This window comes from Pollachius pollachius, assembly GCF_949987615.1.
Source record: "Pollachius pollachius genome assembly, chromosome: 5".
Taxonomy (NCBI): domain Eukaryota; kingdom Metazoa; phylum Chordata; class Actinopteri; order Gadiformes; family Gadidae; genus Pollachius; species Pollachius pollachius.
The window spans coordinates 20,957,846-20,975,935 of NC_136938.1; the positions used below are offsets into that span (position 1 = coordinate 20,957,846).

The 18,090-nt window shown below is 42.7% G+C and overlaps 1 protein-coding gene across 3 annotated transcripts; it reads right to left on the bottom strand.

The window, feature by feature from the left end:
* Positions 1-154: 154 nt before the first annotated feature.
* On the bottom strand, positions 155-17,743 carry rufy2 (RUN and FYVE domain containing 2). 3 transcript variants are annotated; one of them, XM_079737341.1, is made up of 19 exons: positions 17,153-17,743; positions 14,048-14,221; positions 12,996-13,113; positions 11,198-11,299; positions 10,812-10,935; positions 10,376-10,440; positions 10,189-10,254; positions 9,740-9,809; positions 9,554-9,655; positions 9,103-9,219; positions 8,919-9,011; positions 8,341-8,415; positions 7,782-7,879; positions 4,279-4,398; positions 3,734-3,863; positions 3,144-3,238; positions 2,999-3,047; positions 2,806-2,886; positions 155-2,425 (listed from the first exon to the last, which is right to left on the bottom strand). In XM_079737341.1, exons 1-19 carry the CDS (start codon positions 17,433-17,435, stop codon positions 2,282-2,284), a joined length of 2,106 nt encoding a protein of 701 aa, XP_079593467.1. In that variant the 5' UTR covers positions 17,436-17,743; the 3' UTR covers positions 155-2,281. The 3 variants fall into 3 exon arrangements, with proteins under 3 accessions (XP_079593467.1, XP_079593469.1, XP_079593468.1); XM_079737343.1 differs by lacking the exons at positions 14,048-14,221; positions 17,153-17,743 and having other exon boundaries at positions 12,962-13,094; XM_079737342.1 differs by lacking the exons at positions 155-2,425; positions 2,806-2,886; positions 2,999-3,047; ... (1 more) ...; positions 3,734-3,863; positions 4,279-4,398 and adding an exon at positions 6,376-6,717.
* Between the last annotated feature and the right edge of the window lie 347 nt (positions 17,744-18,090).

Here is an 18,090-nt window from a genome sequence, read left to right on the forward strand (position 1 = left end):
GGTACAACGCTAATAGAAGCTTTCTGTACCCTGGCTTTATTAAATTGAATGCTATTCCTTTGGGATCATGCATTCTACATTTGAATTTCTAGCATCTTCATACATTAAGTCTTGGACAAATGGCCATGACAATGCATAAAAATAAACACGCATCTCAGTTTGTAAAATTTATCAAAAACTGCTTGTACCAAGGCAACATGGTTATAGACAGTGAATCCATCTTAAATATCTTAAAATACATACATTATGTAAACAATATTGATAAAGAAAATGTATAAACACAACATACATTTAAATCAGAAATGCATGTCTCATTGCTATATGGGGCATTGCAAATATGCTATTCTGGATCTGCTTCTAATCCGATTAAATGATCACGGGAACAGATTTTAAACAATTTAATTGCTCAATTATGTGCAGAGTTACATTTGTAGATCCAAACCATTTCTTAAATGGTAAGAAATACGTTTGTGCCATGAAATTATTAATCATACAGTAAGGACAAAGTGGTAAAGGTCGGTCAGTATTTAAACTAAAATGATTTGATTTATATTAGAATTTACAAAAATCAACCACACTCAAACTTGTATAATCATTCTTTCATTTAACAAATTATCTAATTTATTCTAAAAACACTGGCTATTTGACCTATTTTCTTCTTGAATAGCTGAAATAATAATGCCAAGTTGGCTTGGAGGCAATAATCCATCCATGAAGTCAATGAAGTTGGTTGGGAAGGATCAAGTAAATATTTAGTGTCAGATTACGTAAGAAACCGAACAAACGCAAGTGAAAAGTAAGGAAATGTTTGCCGTTTACAAAACAAACAATGAAGAATCACTAGGCTAATTTTGGCATTTATTTTTCAAAATAGTGACTAGTTCGGGTTGAATTGAACTGAACCTGACCAGAGAATACCTACAACAGTACAGACTGATGTCATGGAGGAGTCTCAACACACACACACACACGGTGTGGCAACCTCTATGATAATCAATGTACTGTCCCACAGGCAGCTCATCTCCTCAGCAGTGGCCTCCACTCACAAACCATCACCTTGTATGGCAGTAGGGGACTGTAACCTGCAGCTGAAACAGGATTATATTCCTGGGACGTGAGTGTGGAGGTTCTATCTATAGTCGAGTCTTCTGTGAGAGGTTCTCTATATATTTCTATTGCTGATTAAAGCTCATTTTAGTCAACACAAATGTTTTTCAAGTTCACATCTCATCATTCAGTACTCATTCCTGCCACTTGAAAACAAGGGCAGGCAAATCAGTCTTTTCAGATATTCAGTGCTCAGGGAAGTTGACGCTAATCATATCATATAGAGGTTTGTATAACCAGGCGGTCTATACTCTATCATCCATCCATGTATAGCTTCTTACTCCTGTTTGGTGCTGGGGCGATCCCAGCTGACATCAGCATACCAAAGTCTCATTGGTGACTGAGCCCAGGCACTAGGCCATGTGCTACCTTGCCATCCTTTATTATATCAGTACTAATATATACTGATTATTTTTGTACATATGTACTCTGGCACATTTACAGCATTATGTAAACTACTTTGGAGGTAGTTACTCAAGATAAACATCTGATGTACAATCAGTCAACCCTTTGAAAAAGGGCCAGCAGCTGTATTGAGGAGTTAATGTTGAGTTAGCAATGGGTCACATCATGGGTTTGAGTAATTTACACAGCAACCTAGATGCTGACAGCAGAAAGTCAGGATTTGAAAGCGTTTTTGTCATAAACCAAACAGACTTAGGCAGTCGTAGACATCCAATACTTTTATCCATCGTCATGGTTAAGTTAAATGATTAAACCAGTAGAAAATAAGCCTTCTAATAACGTATAGTAATAAGTATCATGACTTCTATAGAATTGAATTGAATTTAAACATATCTCAACTTGAATTGATTGTTATTTGGTTCTCTCGGCCTACAATGCACAATCCTTTGTTGCCTTTGCCCAACTGACTGAAAGTGAAAAATTTGGCCCTTTTAAAAATAAGTTTAAAACAGACGCTACAGACAATGAAGCAATACATGACGCAGATGTGACTGCATTTGTTATAACTTATTATATATTTTGTAGAAGAATTCGATCAACAGGGTTCAACCTTTCCATGCTTCGTTGATTTCTAGCAGCACATACAGTAGGCTGAGATTACAGGGATGTGAACCACCTGACACCTGATTGGAAGATACACACTGGAGGGCGGGTTCTTAGGCACCTGATGCTCAATACGATTGGAGGAGTGTCAAGAGATGTCCCGTCTTCACGTGGGATTGGAGGAGCAGCGCTGCAGGAGGAGGGCGTGGCAGGTGTCGCAGACTCTGACTGGTTTAGGTGAAGCGGGTAGTGGAAGCTCGTTGTCCGAGCAGCTGTTGCAGAATATCTCCCCGCAGTTTCTACAGTGATGCTGGTGGGACACAGACAGAAGAATTTATTTATTTAAAACTTGGATTTGTTTCGATTCGTCCTTTTATAATTGAAAGACTTTTGTGAACCAAATGAAGCATGAACAATATAAAGTCATATTATTTAACAAAACATCCTCTGGAATGTATCAGTTTCAAACCACTGCAGACACAATGCTCTTAAAAAATGTCCAACCATTCACCATAGTGACCAAAGAACAGGAAAAAGTAATAGTCACTACAAGACCCATAGTGTACTTAATGTGCAAAAAAAGGATGCAAGTATGGCTGTAGTATCTTTATGACATGGATCCTATATAGAATATTGCCCAAACCATTCATATCTAGTCTATCTAGCTTTGAGAATCTTCATTGAACAGACCTTCCTTCTGGAGATGGAGAATTCTTTCTCACACAGCTTACAGTGGCTTGCATCCTTGTCCTTCAGCCACACCTGTCCCCCCTGAAAAAAACACTGCACATTACTGTTCCACACAAAGTTAACATTTCCAGTGCATTTACTGCCTGCTAATAATACATCCGATTTTTCTCTGGTTCTCTTTGACCTCATTTACCTGAAGGGCTTTGTTGGCGTCTTTGATGTCTTCAATCTTCAGCTTGGACCTGAAGAATAGGGGACCGCCGTTAGGAATAGACACACTCCTGAAGGCCAAGGTGTGTGTGCGTGTGTGCGTGTTTGCGTGTGAGAGCTGCACTTACTCGCTCAGTTTAGAGCCCAGCTCCTCCAAAGCTTGTTCCTGGTCTTCACAGATGCTCTTCAGCTGAACGTTCTCATCATGGAGACGATGAAACTCCTAAATGAAGACCCCCAATACACACACACACACACACACACACACACACACACACACACACACAATGAAACTAACAGACCCTTGTGTGTTGGTTTCAGCCTCCTCAAGTGGCGCCAGACTCCATATTCAAGTTCAAAGCCAGGTATTTTATTGTCAGATGCTCAGAGTCACAGTGTTCACTGAAACTATTAGGTCAAGTCACCAGCCACTACCTATTTACGGCATAATATAAATAAAAAAAGATAAAAGATGCTAGCAAAATAAATAAATATATAAAGATAAATATACTAGAAGGCAATAAGTACATTACCAGGCTATTTGCATAATAACAAAAATAAACTAAATCCAATTATATACAAAATCCAATAACGTTCAGATCCAAATCAAAGTTATACGGAATTTAGAGCTAGAACATTAATGATTAACTGATTTGCTAACATGGTTATGAAGTGACGAGTGAACGTCAGAATGTCCAAGACCTGCGGAGGCACATACCTTCTTCAGACCGCCGATCTGCAGGGCCTGTGCGCTGAGCTGTGACACGCTGTCCCTCTCCCTCTCCAGATCGTTCTGTAATGTCTGCCGCCACTCCTTCTCGATCTTTAAGTCTGTCTCCAGCTGTTGGCTGCATGCGACAGCAAAGAGCAATCCCGTGAACTTACGGTGTCGTCAACATGTTAGTGTTCCAGAAATCACAGCCTGGGGAAGCGGCTCATCAGTGTTCTCCCGTCGCTTTATGCTGACTTTGGCTTTGGGTTCACGGTCTGCCTCTTGCAGAACTGGAGCAGTAAAGCCGTGGGGGAAATTGCTCTCATTGCATTGTGCTCAAGGCCAGTTTGTTGCATAACTCACAGAATGTGGTGCCAAAAAACAAAATGGAGGTAGCTGGAGAACTGGTTTGGTACCACCCTGATTTGTGTTGTGGCATGCATGTATGCGCGCACGTGCACGTGCGTGCGTGCGTGTGTGTGTATGTATGTGTGTGTGTGTGTCCATTTCTTTGGTGAAGTCTAGATGTCGTTTTCCTTTGTCTCGCTTACAGTTGTCGTTCTCGCTGTTGGATCTGCCGCTGCATGCTGTCTGCCTTGTTAGCGAAGTCCGTCTTGAACCTCCGGGCTCCCTCCTCCGCCGACAGCCGGTGTCTCTCTGCCTCCTGTAATCTGCACCATTATAACCAGGGATAAACTCAGGGCCATGGAGAGAAACACTGGGGCTGGGGGGGAGGGGACGGGCTGGGATGGGGGTAGGGGTGTGTGTGTGTGTGTGTGTGTGTGTGTGTGTGTGTGTGTGTGTGTGTGTGTGTGTGTGTGGGGAGGGACAAATTAAAAGTTGGATGGATGGATGGATGGATGTGAAGGGTGGGAGCGATCTAAAGGTTACAGGTCACAGCGAAATGGCAGTGACCCACGGCGGTCGACAGCAAGCGATGGATCGAGAGGGAAAGTGAGAGAAAGCCACATTGGTTTTCATTTGCACCCCTCTAGTCACAGACCAGAAACCAAAATCACAAACCCCATGCACAGACATAAGGGAGTACGGGGAGGGTTAAGGGAGGACTAGTGAGGGCAGGGTGGGGGGGGGGGAAGAGGTCTTTAGAAGTGGAGGGGTGATCAAGGAAGGAGAGCAGAAGGAGGGAAGAGAGGAGTTCTACAAGACCACACCTGGAGTTAAGGTAAGTACAGGAAACAGCATTACCAGTTTAGTGGTAAGGAAGCATGCAATCCAATACGTTGCTCTGAATGTATTTTCATAATCTAGTACTCCCATCTGCTGTCAATAACTATGTTTTCGCAATATTAAAAAAGAAAAAAAGCAGAACCCAAGTAAAAGTTTCCATTCCTTTGTAGGACTCATTTATATTAAATTAATAATCTCTATAATAATAATAATAATAATAACAGCTATATTTTTTAACCTTTTGGTGGTTATTCTTACTGGATGGCAGTTTCTACCTGATGGAAGCAATATTCCAAAGAGGGATTCAGGGTTTCATTCAGATTCTATAATTCTCAATTCTTCATTCATCACTTCGAGTTCTTCCGACATCTATGTTTATTAGTCACAGTGTAAAACACATTGTTTTGTATTTGCATTGGAAATGGTTAAACTGGTATCATGTTCAGATAGGGTTGGAATAACTTTTTACAGTACAAGAAAAGTAGAGTTAGAATAGGTATAAAAGTAACTTCCTATGAGTCAAGAAAACACAATGAAAACATTCAGGGTGACTCGACATGAACGTAAACTACATTGCTTACATTCCATTACGATATGAAAAAAAATAAAATATATATAGTTTCCAGACATACAAGACAAAATAGCCAGAATCAAAGAACGGACCATTATTTGATACAGCCAGGATCACATGAACGTCCGCTACACTGTTTTACAAATCCAACAAACACCTTCTCTAAACTCTACCATACACAAGGAGGATGAAGCAGTAGTGAGCTTGGGTGTGTTGCTCATGTACAACGTTGAGACAACATATTGCATGTAAAATAACCTGCCCACGCATCTCTGAGGTCAGCTACTCATCGTCTTTCTACCTTCGAGATTTTAATCAGCTGGCAGTTTTTGCCAAACTTAAGTTGTATTTCCACGGTGCCTTCACGGTTTATACAACACTATAATGATCACAATGATGATACCACCCTGTCTTCTCGATTTGTTAAGCAGTATTGTTCAGACAAAACCGCGATGGATAGCCTATGGCTCTGAACCTAGACTGAACAGTAAGGAAGTCCATCACATTCATTCTAACTCACGGGACCAATAAAAAAAACAATACTTCAATCTTCAATTAAAGCTAGAATCTTCTGCAAGTATCCCTCATTGGTTTTGCTTTAATAGCCTACCGAATATAATTATAGTATAATGCTTAGCATATGTATTGGTGCTTGTAGTTATGTACATGTACATTCAAATAAACATGTGTGAGTGAATTAACAAAAGGTTATCATTAATCAATTATTTATACAGGTTTAAGAAGGTTATTTCTGATCAACTGAAAAGAGTCACCAACAATGCTAACTGAACTCCGCTATAAGAGCAGCAGTCCAGTCTTCATATTTCAGAGGAAATTATCGCCAGATCCTGAAAAAGAAACCGCTAATCGTGATGTCATTTTAACACGACACAACATGACATGACCTGAAGATCCGTTGTCCCTCAAACTAACGGGATCATTCCTGCTGATGCCATTTGTCTTCTTTACAAAAACCCAAAACAAACCACCCAATTCAAGCCTCACTCTAAAGTACACTGAATGTTGAGTCGAACACACAGTCTGGGTTCACCAGTTTAGCAGAAGAGTCAAACCGTGGGACTGTATCACGAGTATTCATGCGTTAACGCCTGCATGTCGTGTTCAGAAGGAGATGTCCTTGACCAGCTTGTACTGATGCTCTGTGTCGTTACTGGCACACTTCACAAATGACATAGCTAATGTTCTCGTTTGACTCAGTAAGTCCTTATCACTGTAACACAGACAAACACCACACAGACACAGACACAGACACGCACGCACACACACACGCACACGCACACAATGAGGTGACCGCATATGCATACAAAACAAATCAATGGATCAAATGAAACAAAGTTAAAACGGATGATATAAAATGGATGGATGGATGGCCGTATGGAAAAGGAGGGAAAAAGGAAGAAGGAAGGAAGGAAGGAAGGAAGGGAGGAAGGGAGGAAGGGAGGGAGGGAGGAAGAAAGGAAGGATGTCAATACATCAGTGTTCTAGAGCTTATTTACACACAGAGAAAATGTCACGCCCTCACTATCACACCAGGTGACGAAGTATTGATATAGAATTAGATCTCAATCCCATTGATGATGTGCACATTTAAACCAAAGCCTGGCAAACACTGCTGGGTGGTATTGGCAGACATTAACCAGGTCTGCGCAGGGGATCTGTAGGCCAGGAGAGCATGGAGCTGGCTTCTCCTAAACTAGATGTATGTGAGAATAATATAAATCCCATTGATGGAGCCTTGCAGGAACCAAAATGGCAGTGAACTCAGTAGACTTCAGCTGCTTGGTCACGGCTAAGCCCGAACTTTGATTTAAACCCTGGTCTAGAGTCAACAGTGAGGACAGCGTCTAACCTCTGCTGTACAACGAAGCACATCTCTCGAACCAATCACAAAAAGGATGGAACTCATTTAAACCAATGGGAGAAAAGAGAGGGGGGGAATGGACCATGTTGACTGGGACATGACAAAGCTAGGTGTTCAAGGCAATCAACCAATCAGCAAACAGCTAGCCCTAATGGTGCGTAATGCTATAGCAACACAGAATGCCCGAGATCCTCAAAAAAAAAAACTCTACACCTAAATTATCAGATGCTACGTTTACTGATTTATTTAAAGTAATTTATTATGTTTTAAATGTGTGAATATATACATTTATATACAGGCTAGATTGGTTGTCATTAGTTTGGACTGTTTGGAATAATCCTGTCAGTGTTATATAGTGTCAATCATTCCCCATTTCTGATTGAGGCAGCCCAAAACAGCTGGTCTGCCCTTACCTTTGCTCCAGCTGCTTCATGGTGGCAGAGATCTGATTGGTCTTCTCCTCCAGTCTATGAATCATGTCGTTCTTCTGCTGCATCCCGTCATCGGACGTCTGGACAACCATATTCAACATTCAATAGTTGTAGGGCTGAACGATTAATCGGATTCAAACCGACATCCTGATGTAATAGAACGCGATTTGCATTGCATTTTTTTCGTATTTATTTTTCTATTAGAATTCAATAGTTAAATAAAGATGTTATGTAAATTCATCCATCAATTCATCTTAACACAGGCCGGGCCTAAAGGAAAGAGCAGTTTATATGTTGACTGCTACAAATGTTGCGTTGGTCATACTATATAATTATTTATTGCTTGTTTAGTGAATAACACAGAACATAAGGAACTTTAAAAAGAAAAATCGCATACTAGATCGCAATCGCTATATTTGTTCGAAATAATCGCAATTAGATTATTTCCCCAAATCGTTCAGCCTTAAATAGTTGTTACGGGTCGTATGCATGGAAGCGTTTGTCATCATCAGGGATTCAGGGATGGGTAAGATGTACTTACCTGCATCTTTTGGTACATCTCTACATTGATGGTCTTGACCTCATCCAGCTGGTGTCTCAACCCGATGAGAGTATCCTGTGGACACAGAGGCAGCCGCTTCACCGGTTACACCAAACACAAAGCCTTGTGTCTACAGCGCTCGCTGCTAATGATTCACCGTGGTTCAATATGTGCTGGCACGCTTGTGCTGTTGTGACAGAGGGACGGCGTTAACTTACAGACCGACGGACAAACAGACAGACAGATAGCAGAGTTGGCCTTCACAAGCTGTAGCATGCAGTCCTTGTGTCTTTTTTACTTTCTCTATCTAGATTTGTGCATTCAAATCTTGGTTTTACTTTTGAATTCAGAAATGTAGTAAATGAAACAATTATACATTACACTTCCTGAGTGTGACAGGAAGCTTTCAGGATTTAGAAGCCAAAGTCACAAATACCAAAAAATGACAATTTTGATTAATCGACTGTACCAACAAGATATAATCGGTGATAATTCTGTGATGTTTAATGAAGTGCGAGAGGAAGGGCAAATGCAGAGTACCATCCTGCTTAAACACGCACCACAGAACCAAGTCTCACCTGTTTCTCGTGGATGTCCTTCTCAAGAAGTTTCATAGCCAGTTCCATTTCCTGTTTCATGGACACCTGCACCACCAGCTCGTTCTCCACATCCTGAACACGTACAACCGTATTATTCTCTTTAAAACACTGACACACATTAACACAGCCCCCCCCCCCCCCCATGACCCTTGACCCCTCTCACTTGTCTGAGCTGGCACTCCTCCTTCAGCTGTCTCTGGGCTTCGTTGTACATCTGGTCCAGACCCTGGCGGGACTGTTTGTATGTGTCCCTTTCCACGGTCACATCACCCTGCGTCAGCTGCACAGACACCACGCCTTTAGAATCAAGTTCATCCTTATAGTGTGTGTGTGTGTGTGTGTGTGTGTGTGTGTGTGTGTGTGTGTGTGTGTCGTTCCCGGGTGTAATGTTTAAAGCTTTCTTCACTTTGTGTAGACAGTAGAAGAGTGTGTTGCATTGGTTACACTTTTAGGTCTGAAGGGTGGTGGTTGGGGATGCCAGGGTGTTTTCTGTGTGTGTGTGTGTGTGTGTGTGTGTGTGTGTGTGTGTGTGTGTGTGTGTGTGTGTGTGTGTGTGTGTGTGTGTGTGTGTGTGTGTGTGTGTGTGAAAGTGGTAACAGTTACAGTCTTGATACCTCTAAATGTTGTTTTGCTTTTAGTAAAATGATGCTGTTTTCACTTCTTAGCTGTTGATTTTCCTCCTGTAGTTTGATGATGTTGTTCTTGGCTATCGCCAACTGAAAGCAAATACATAATACATAAACACATATAACAATCACATGCTATGAATGGACTAAAGCAAACATTGTTAATGGTCCCACCTCCTCTATGAGCTTAGTGTTCGACTTCTCCAGATTGTCCACTCTGCCCTGAAGACCATTGACTGTGGAGCTGAACAAATCACCAACACACACAGAGATTACTTCTACATATACTCCTCCCTAGACACGCTGGGACAGTCAACTAGCTATCCATCATAAAAGAGTCTGCATCGCTTTAATCAGAACCACGCTCATATCCACTATCCACGGCTGAATAATATGTACGGGAACTCTGAGAGAACAGCTCATATTATTATCAGCTGACAATATCGTATTTATAGTATTGTATAATTCAAAATGTCAAATTGTGTCGTACAATAATTGAACAATTATAGGCCCCACACTACAAGACAAAATAAATACAGACTTCCTAATTGAATATTAAATATGAACTAGATGATTGATGGTGAAATCCACATTTAAGACTATAGGGTGTAAGTTAATCATACTTAAGTTGTCTGTTCAATTCCTCCACATAGTTCTTCTGATCCAAGATGGATGCTATCTGACTGTTCCTGTTGACATGGAAACAGAGATGAAAATAGAATTTTTTAAACGGACATACCCAATTTGATTAGAAGGATGAGAGAGAGAGAGAAGTAGAAATATTTCGAAATGGACGGAAAGCAATTCTACCTCTCTTCGCTCCTGTAGTCATCAATGTCATTCTTCAGGTACATGGAGAAGTCTATCACCCCGACCTACAAGGAGACAAAAAACATTCATGAATACGTATCCATGAAAAAAAAAAACAATACATACTTAAAAGAGAAAAAATGTTTTGAAGAGGGGCGAATCGGGGCTTCGTTTAAGTAGCCCAAGTTCCATGATTTCAAGAGAAAGGAACATATAGAGACTTTATAGGATCTCCTTGAAATCATAACATCACATATCTGTGTGAGAGTGAATGCGTGTGATGTGCGTGTGTATTTGCATGGGTATGTATGTGTGTGTATGTACGTGTATGCATATGTGTGCGTATGCATGTGTGTATTTAAATGTGTACGTATGCATGTGTGTGTGCTTTTGTTTACGCGTATGCATATGTGTGTGTTTGTGTGCGTGTGTTAACCTGGGAATCCAGATCCTCTCCCTTCACACAGAGGTTGGCGTCGATGACGTTCAGACCCACGAGCAGGCCCACGATGACGGCTCCCTCCTCCTCCAGCAACACAGCAGAGCTCTCATAGAAGTCACTGTGGAAGGTAGGGACACACAAACACACCCACGTGTTGTCAAATGTTGACTCAAAGTGATGGTAAGAGAACGGTCATTTGACACCGTGGTTTTGATAAAGGGCCATTTTTTGGTCAGGTCTGATGGGGTGTGTGTGTGTGTGTGTGTGTGTGTGTGTGTGTGTGTGTGTGTGTGTGTGTGTGTGTGTGTGTGTGTGTGTGTGTGTGTGTGTGTGTGTGTGTGTGTGTGTGTGTGTGTGTGTGTGTGTGTGTGTGTGTGTACCTCAGCAGGTCTTTCCTGGTAATAAGGAGTCTTAAGTAGTCCGCTAGTCTCTTCTGCATGAGCGCAAGTCGCAGCCAGGCTCGTGCTCTGCCTAATGGGGTCCTAGACACACACGCACACGCACACGCACACGCACATACACACACACACACACACACACACATACACACACACACACACACACACACATACAAAACAAGCAGGTCATTATACAGATCCCTCTTCCGTGTTCCTTCTCATTTCCCTGTGGGGAGTTTTTCCTCACGTCTCTGGGAGCTTTGGGTGTTGAGACTGTAACTGTGACTATAGAAATGGAGTGTACTTGATGAATAGACAAGTAGGTCCTGAATTCCCTTTGTAGTTGTGGGAACTGGAACAGGTCTGTTGCTACGCCTTAACAGTTTCAGGTGATTTGATGATATCTAAATGAATGCCCTGCCCGCGCTTAAAGGTCACACCGCAAGCTGCTTTCCTTAAATTACTACTACTTCTTCTTCTAGTTCAACTACTAGTGCTACTACTTTTTTTACAATGCAGTCATTTAGCAGCCACTTTAAATCCAAAGCAATACATCCAAGAATGTTTTTATCCAACAACATTTGCATGCTAGTTAGATTTTTGCCCGGCAGCTTTTCCTGTATCCTAGTGAAGCATCGAATCAGGTTTACATGTGTCATCTCTTCCATACTCTGAACCTACTGACTCAGCACTCAGCACTCTGACCGTTGTTCCCCTTTCTAAGGTGTAGGCCAAAGATTAAGACCATGAAGTCTAACGTGCTGCTAAAGACCAGACTACGGTGAAGGTCCCTGTAGGAGAGAACCGACAGCAGCAGATACCTGTCACTACGACCACAAGCCGTGGCCCTCACTGGTGTGATGGGAAAAAACAAGCTGTTTGCATTAGTAAACAAAGGTGTGGAAAGTAAAACTAGCTTTAAGTACATTTCGTTGTGGGTAAGGCAGAGAGAGACTTAAGACCCTTTCAGAAAGTGTTGATAGACACCCAAACACATGTAGCATTGATATCAACGCAACAACAGACACGACTATGAATGACTTGATAGTCTAGTCCTTCATCTTGGATGTGTTGTACACAAACTTTTGTTTACAGCACACTTTTTGCCTCCTGCACACAGTACCCCCTTCACCAAACGCAGCATTCCCAGCGTGTGAAAATGATCATGAACCACTCAGGACAGGTAGAGGAGGGAGAGGAACAATGAGAAAGAGGGTGAAGGAAAGCAGAAGCAGAAGACACTATCACTTCCCTCCCTGCCAGGTAAATTCAGCTCACTGGTAACTAACCATACGTGCCAGTTTCACAACTTCCTCCCCAAGGTAGCGCTCTGAGACTGGTGGTGCGTATGCATGTATATACAATGTATGTTTTTATGTAAACATGTATGTTAATGAAAATATTCTCAAAATTATAAAAACGACCTGGCCTACACGTTGTATTCTCAAGATATGATGAAGAAACTTTATTAGATGGGACAGACCCCAACAGATATCACACCATGAATCAAATCTTTTTTCACGCGATATGATTAGTTTTACCGGATCTTCCAGGCCTGATAATAATAATAATAATAATAATAATAATAATAATAAATTGTTTTTTTACAGCGCTTTTCTTGGTACTCAAAGACACTTTACAAAAAGGAATACATACAGACACAAACAAAATGCAAATAGACAACAATAGACAACACATTAAGAGAGAGAGGGTGGAAGATGGCGGCTGTGTGTTCAAACTACATACACACGCACACGTGCCCGTCAGCGTGCGTTTTTACTTGAGGCCGGGGAGGTCCCGTACGGAGGCGGAGATCTCGGCTGCCTCGGGACACAGCTTCTCCACCAGCTCCAGTGGACCCCACAGAGACTTGTTGAAACCCAGGAAGGACTTCTTCACTGCAGGGAGGGAGAGAGAGAGAGAGAGAGAGAGAGAGAGAGAGAGAGAGAGAGAGAGAGAGAGAGAGAGAGAGAGAGAGAGAGAGAGAGAGAGAGGACAGGATGAGGGGGAGGAGAGAGAGCAACACAGGGGAGGTGGGACAGAGGTAGGATAGACAGAGAGAGAGGAAGAGAGAGAGAGAGAGAGAGAGAGAGAGAGAGAGAGAGAGAGAGAGAGAGACAGACAGACAGACAGACAGACAGACAGACAGACAGACAGACAGGACAGGATGAGGGGGAGGAGAGAGAGCAACACAGGGGAGGTGGGACAGAGGTGGGATAGACAGAGAGAGAGGAAGAGAGAGAGAGAGAGAGAGAGAGAGAGAGCGAGAGAGAGAAGAGTGTGTGTGTGTGTGTGAGAGAGCCAGACAGACAGGCAGACAGGACAGGATGACGGGGAGGAGAGAGAGAGAGAGAGAGACTCAAAATCTGGAACTGCTGCTGTCGCATAGAAGACACACACCAGAAACAATACTACATGCGAGATGCCTGCCTTCTGGGTTTTTCGGCCAGAAATGGCTTTCCACCTAACCCTTAACTTAACCAAGTAATGGTAATGCCAAAACCTAACCAAGTAGCTGTGTTTCCTTAACCTAACCAAATAGGTTTGTCACCTAAAAGGAAACTGAAAAAAAAAAAGACTATATTAACCCAAGTCTGAAGTGACCCAAGTCTAAAGATAATACAGGACACGAATCACGGTCTCCTGGGTGAACGTCGGATGTTTAACCCATTCATCCACCACAACCTTCTTCCTGCATGTACTTTATACCTGTCAGACTTTATACCTCAACACCCTTTCAGGCAGAACGACGTCGGACAGAAAGCGCAGCGAAGGCCAATTCCTCCCGTGAGCTCCACCCCGAACCACGCGCTTTGCCCTTTGACCCCGTACCTCGGAGGCCGTGTTTGAGGCAGTGCTCCATGACGACGAAGAACTGCTGCAGCGGAGGGTAGTCCGAGTCCAGCGTCCTCCCGAAGCTCAGCGCCGACTCGATGAGGCCCTTGATGCTGAGCTTGGCCATGTTCAGCAGGTTGGCCCGCTCCATGGCCGTGGGGTCCCGCAGGGCTGCCGGGAGGAGGGCCAGAACCACACGGGGTGGGGGTCAGACAGCGCGGTAGTAGTAGCATGATGCTGCCAGATGTAGTGCTTCTCCAACAACGCTCTCCATCCAAACACAGGACAGAGTGCAGCTTGATTTTACTGATGTTTTACACTGTTTTTAATTTGTTTCACATTTGTAATGTGAAATTACACCTGGTAAATGGTAAATGGACTGCATTTATATAGCGCTTTTATCCAAAGCGCTTAACAATATTGCCTGACATTCACCCATTCATGCACACATTCACACACTGACGGCGGAGTCAACCATGAATGGCGACAGCCAGCTCGTCAGGGGAAAGTTAGGCTTAGGCTTGTAGTGTGAAATGACTTGTAAGGACATTTCATTTCAGATTTTGTGAGCCAGGCTTACACGCTGGTCACGTTTTCCCATATTCTCATTGCCTGAAGTAAGATATGTGCACACTCGTATGTACTCGCCTACTGTTCAAACAACTCTTCCTACAATATATCTATAGTGGGCGTGGAGTAATATACAATAGCCCAAATCCTCTTTTGCTGCACGTTGGCCAGTATACATGGTTTTAAGCACCGCCAGACACAGATCTACCCTAGATATCCAGAGTTCTCACGAGAGCACAATTTGAATTTGCTCAGTGAGTCACTCTGGGAACGAGCAGAGCAATATACTCACTCCCCGATTCCCCTTGCCCAGAACATTAACCAATAACACATCGGTGTATCTGATATAGGCGGGCCGAAAGCGTTGCTGTTTTACCACCGGATACGGCAAGAGTCTTATCTATTGGTTAGCTCCACTGGTCTGGATACGTCACCCCTTGTATTCTTTTGATTTGTCGTAGTGTTATCCAATTGCGTGCAGTGATATTTTCAAATGCATGCTTGGTGCCGCCCCTCGAGTTGGGCCACTTTCATTACTCGTTGCCAGAACCAACAGCCTGTTAGATGTGGGTCTGGATTTCCAGGCTAACACAGATCTACATTCAACAATTCATTGGCAGTTTGAGAACCACTTTTGTCGTTGTTTTGTTGAGAATGAAAAATAAAGTAAGCATGACAGACCGCCGTATGGCGACACCCTCAACTTGGCAAGAAGACAGCAGTGTGTACCAGTTTGTCATCAACTCTAGAGAGGGATGACTGGACAACCACGGTGGAGGCTACATGGCGATTGCCTAACAGACCACACAAGTGTATCCTGATTACATCATGTTGTTAGTCTTTCTTCGTTGCCATTATTTAATCGTGTTATCTTCTTATGAGACACCGGCCATGTATCAGAATATGAAAGCAATGCCAATCTTTTGTTTGGACACATGTCCTTCCTCCTGGTTATAGAGTTCTGAAGTACATTGATCAAATACCCCATGCCCTAGTCCAAGTTCATCAGAATCAAATGGGCAGAAAACTAGGGGATTAAGATGACTCTCGTGTTCCTTTTATGCCAACTAGTCATCTCCCATGTGAGGATGTACAGCAACAGAGCACTTTGGCCGCCACACCGTACACTAGACATGTAGATCCGTTGCCTAGCAACACTGTGCATCACCTGTGCCCTATGGGGGCAGTGATTAATGACCAACCGCAGCAGTTTGACTTAAAAGCATACAGACAAATTACTTAGTGGTTACCTGGAGATGACATGAGGCCATATAGGTCAATGTTCAGGGGGAATCTTGTGTCCATAATTTGACAACAAAGTCAGGGATTTGATTGACAACTTTTAGAAAATATTTGTTTTCATGGAAAACCAATACTGCTTAATAAAGTGGCTAGATTAGGACAAGTAGTTAGGTCAAGTAGCTTAGGCGTACAATCTTTTAAAGTTAGCGGTTACGATTTATTGACACTATATTTTTACCCAGGAAAACTTAAATGATATAGGAAATATATTTTACAAATATGTAATAGTAATTTGTCCTTCTAAGAACTCTACAAGTTTTGAACATGTCTTTGATTAAAACATATGAGGAAATTGAGCAGTTGTGTTTTGCTTATGTCCCATTGATGATGTAGGATAACATTCAAACTAGGCTTGGTTAAAACCTATAGACGCTGTAAAAACACCTGCCAAATGACATCTTGATTACCGCAACATTTAGTCATGCAAATGATCCCATTGATGAATACAGATGCATCATGGGCAACTAATGACATGCCTATGATGTAATGATGTTTTGGGGTCAATGGTTAAAAGCTAGTAGAGTACATTAAGGAATCTAAGCTATTGCCTACATTTCATAGTTAGTGTTTGATAATGTCCTGTTTCTTGTCGTTTTTTAGAGTCAAATTTTTGCTTGAACAGACATTATAGAGCCCACTGCTGTGTCCTGTGTCTTCATCAAAAAGCACATGCTGTTTACAATCTTATCAATGGAGTCTTGTGACACAGTCAATAGGGTAGAAGAGTGCTTAAGATGAGCTCAATGGCATCCATCAGAAACCAATGTTCTGCCGACATCACCAGGGCCTGTTGTTTGTCACATTGATGCAGAAGGACAAGGTGCATTAAATGACATAGTGCATGGGGTCACTAAATGAATGGGTGGCTGAAATTGTGTCATCTATGAGTCCTGGGCATAGTTCGATTTAAAACATTGTAATTGTGGTGGCTAATCAAGGCAAGGCAAAGACGCCATTGGTTGAGTTTTAGACTTAAACCCAATCTCTTACACTTGAATACAGCGAATACATTTAGGGATGAGGGATGTTGATATATATTATGTAACAATCCCTGGTTTAAATGTTCATTTAAATTGTTATTGTTCGCAAGACAAGAGATGAATCGGTCCAGAAGAGGATGCAATAAGTGGCAACCCAAACCCATTTTCTATTCAACTGAACCGAATTAAAAAAGGTCCAAGCTCTTACGCGAGGCATCCTTCCTGCAACACAGCTGTCACTGGAACTCACCTTTGGGGGTCCACTCCTCGGGCAGGGACGTCCTGTGGTCTGACACCTTGGGCAGGACATGTATGCTTCCAGAAAACGTCTCGGATGCTTTCCTGGCCAAGGCAAATATAGGAACCTGCCATCGGCCGTCTCCCCCTGCCCGTACGGTGCTACCGCTGCCACTAGCTTTATTATCTCCGGCGAGGTTTGCTTTCTCATCCTGCAATCTCAAAATCCCAAATGCCTTTTCCTTGTTGTTGTCCGCCTCGGCGAAAGCTAAGTCGTGCTCTGCGGACGATGCCATCGCTCACCCTACACAATGAATAACGCTAGTGGACACAGCAGGAAGATGCGAGGTGGATGGAGCAGGGCTAACCAACATAAGCTAACATCCATGGACCGTTCACCAGGCGAGCAGTAAGGATCAAAAGAATCTCGGGATGTCTCTCGTCAAAACAATGAAGGATCTGGTGCATAGATCCCACCCCCGCACGCACAAGAAATGTAAACACTATGATCCGGTTGACATGACGTATGCTAGCGACACGTCCATGGTAGCTGGTAGTCCAAAGAGCACTTGCCATTCATGCCAGGGCTGTACAGTAGTGTTTACTAGGATATTGCTAGCGGATAGTGAACTCCGAGTGTTCCGCTGCACCCATTGGAGGGCCGTGGCCAAAGCTCACGAGACACACAAAAACACTACGTAATGGTTGTGTGGCTGAGAACAGAGCACTACAGCGCCCCCTACTGTTTAAAGCGAGATGGAGGCCTTCAACTGGTTAATCTCTGCACTGAGTACATTTGTGTTTATTGCAAACATTATCTAAAACTGTAAAAACGGTATATTTATTACCATAAATTATAGTTTACATTGAACCCAACGTAATTTGATGTGTCTATGTATTAGTGTATTGTTTATGTATTAACTTACTCACTTACCTTGCAATGCATAGTTA

Excerpts from the sequence above, each read along its gene's own strand:
- rufy2 (XM_079737341.1), bottom strand. The coding sequence starts at position 17,435 with ATGGCATCGTCCGCAGAGCACGACTTAGCTTTCGCCGAGGCGGACAAC. Across the intron at positions 10,441-10,811 it reads GAGAGGATCTGGATTCCCAG|GTCGGGGTGATAGACTTCTC; the intron begins GTTAACACACGC and ends GTCTCCTTGTAG. Across the intron at positions 3,048-3,143 it reads CTGGGCTCTAAACTGAGCGA|GTCCAAGCTGAAGATTGAAG; the intron begins GTAAGTGCAGCT and ends CCTATTCTTCAG.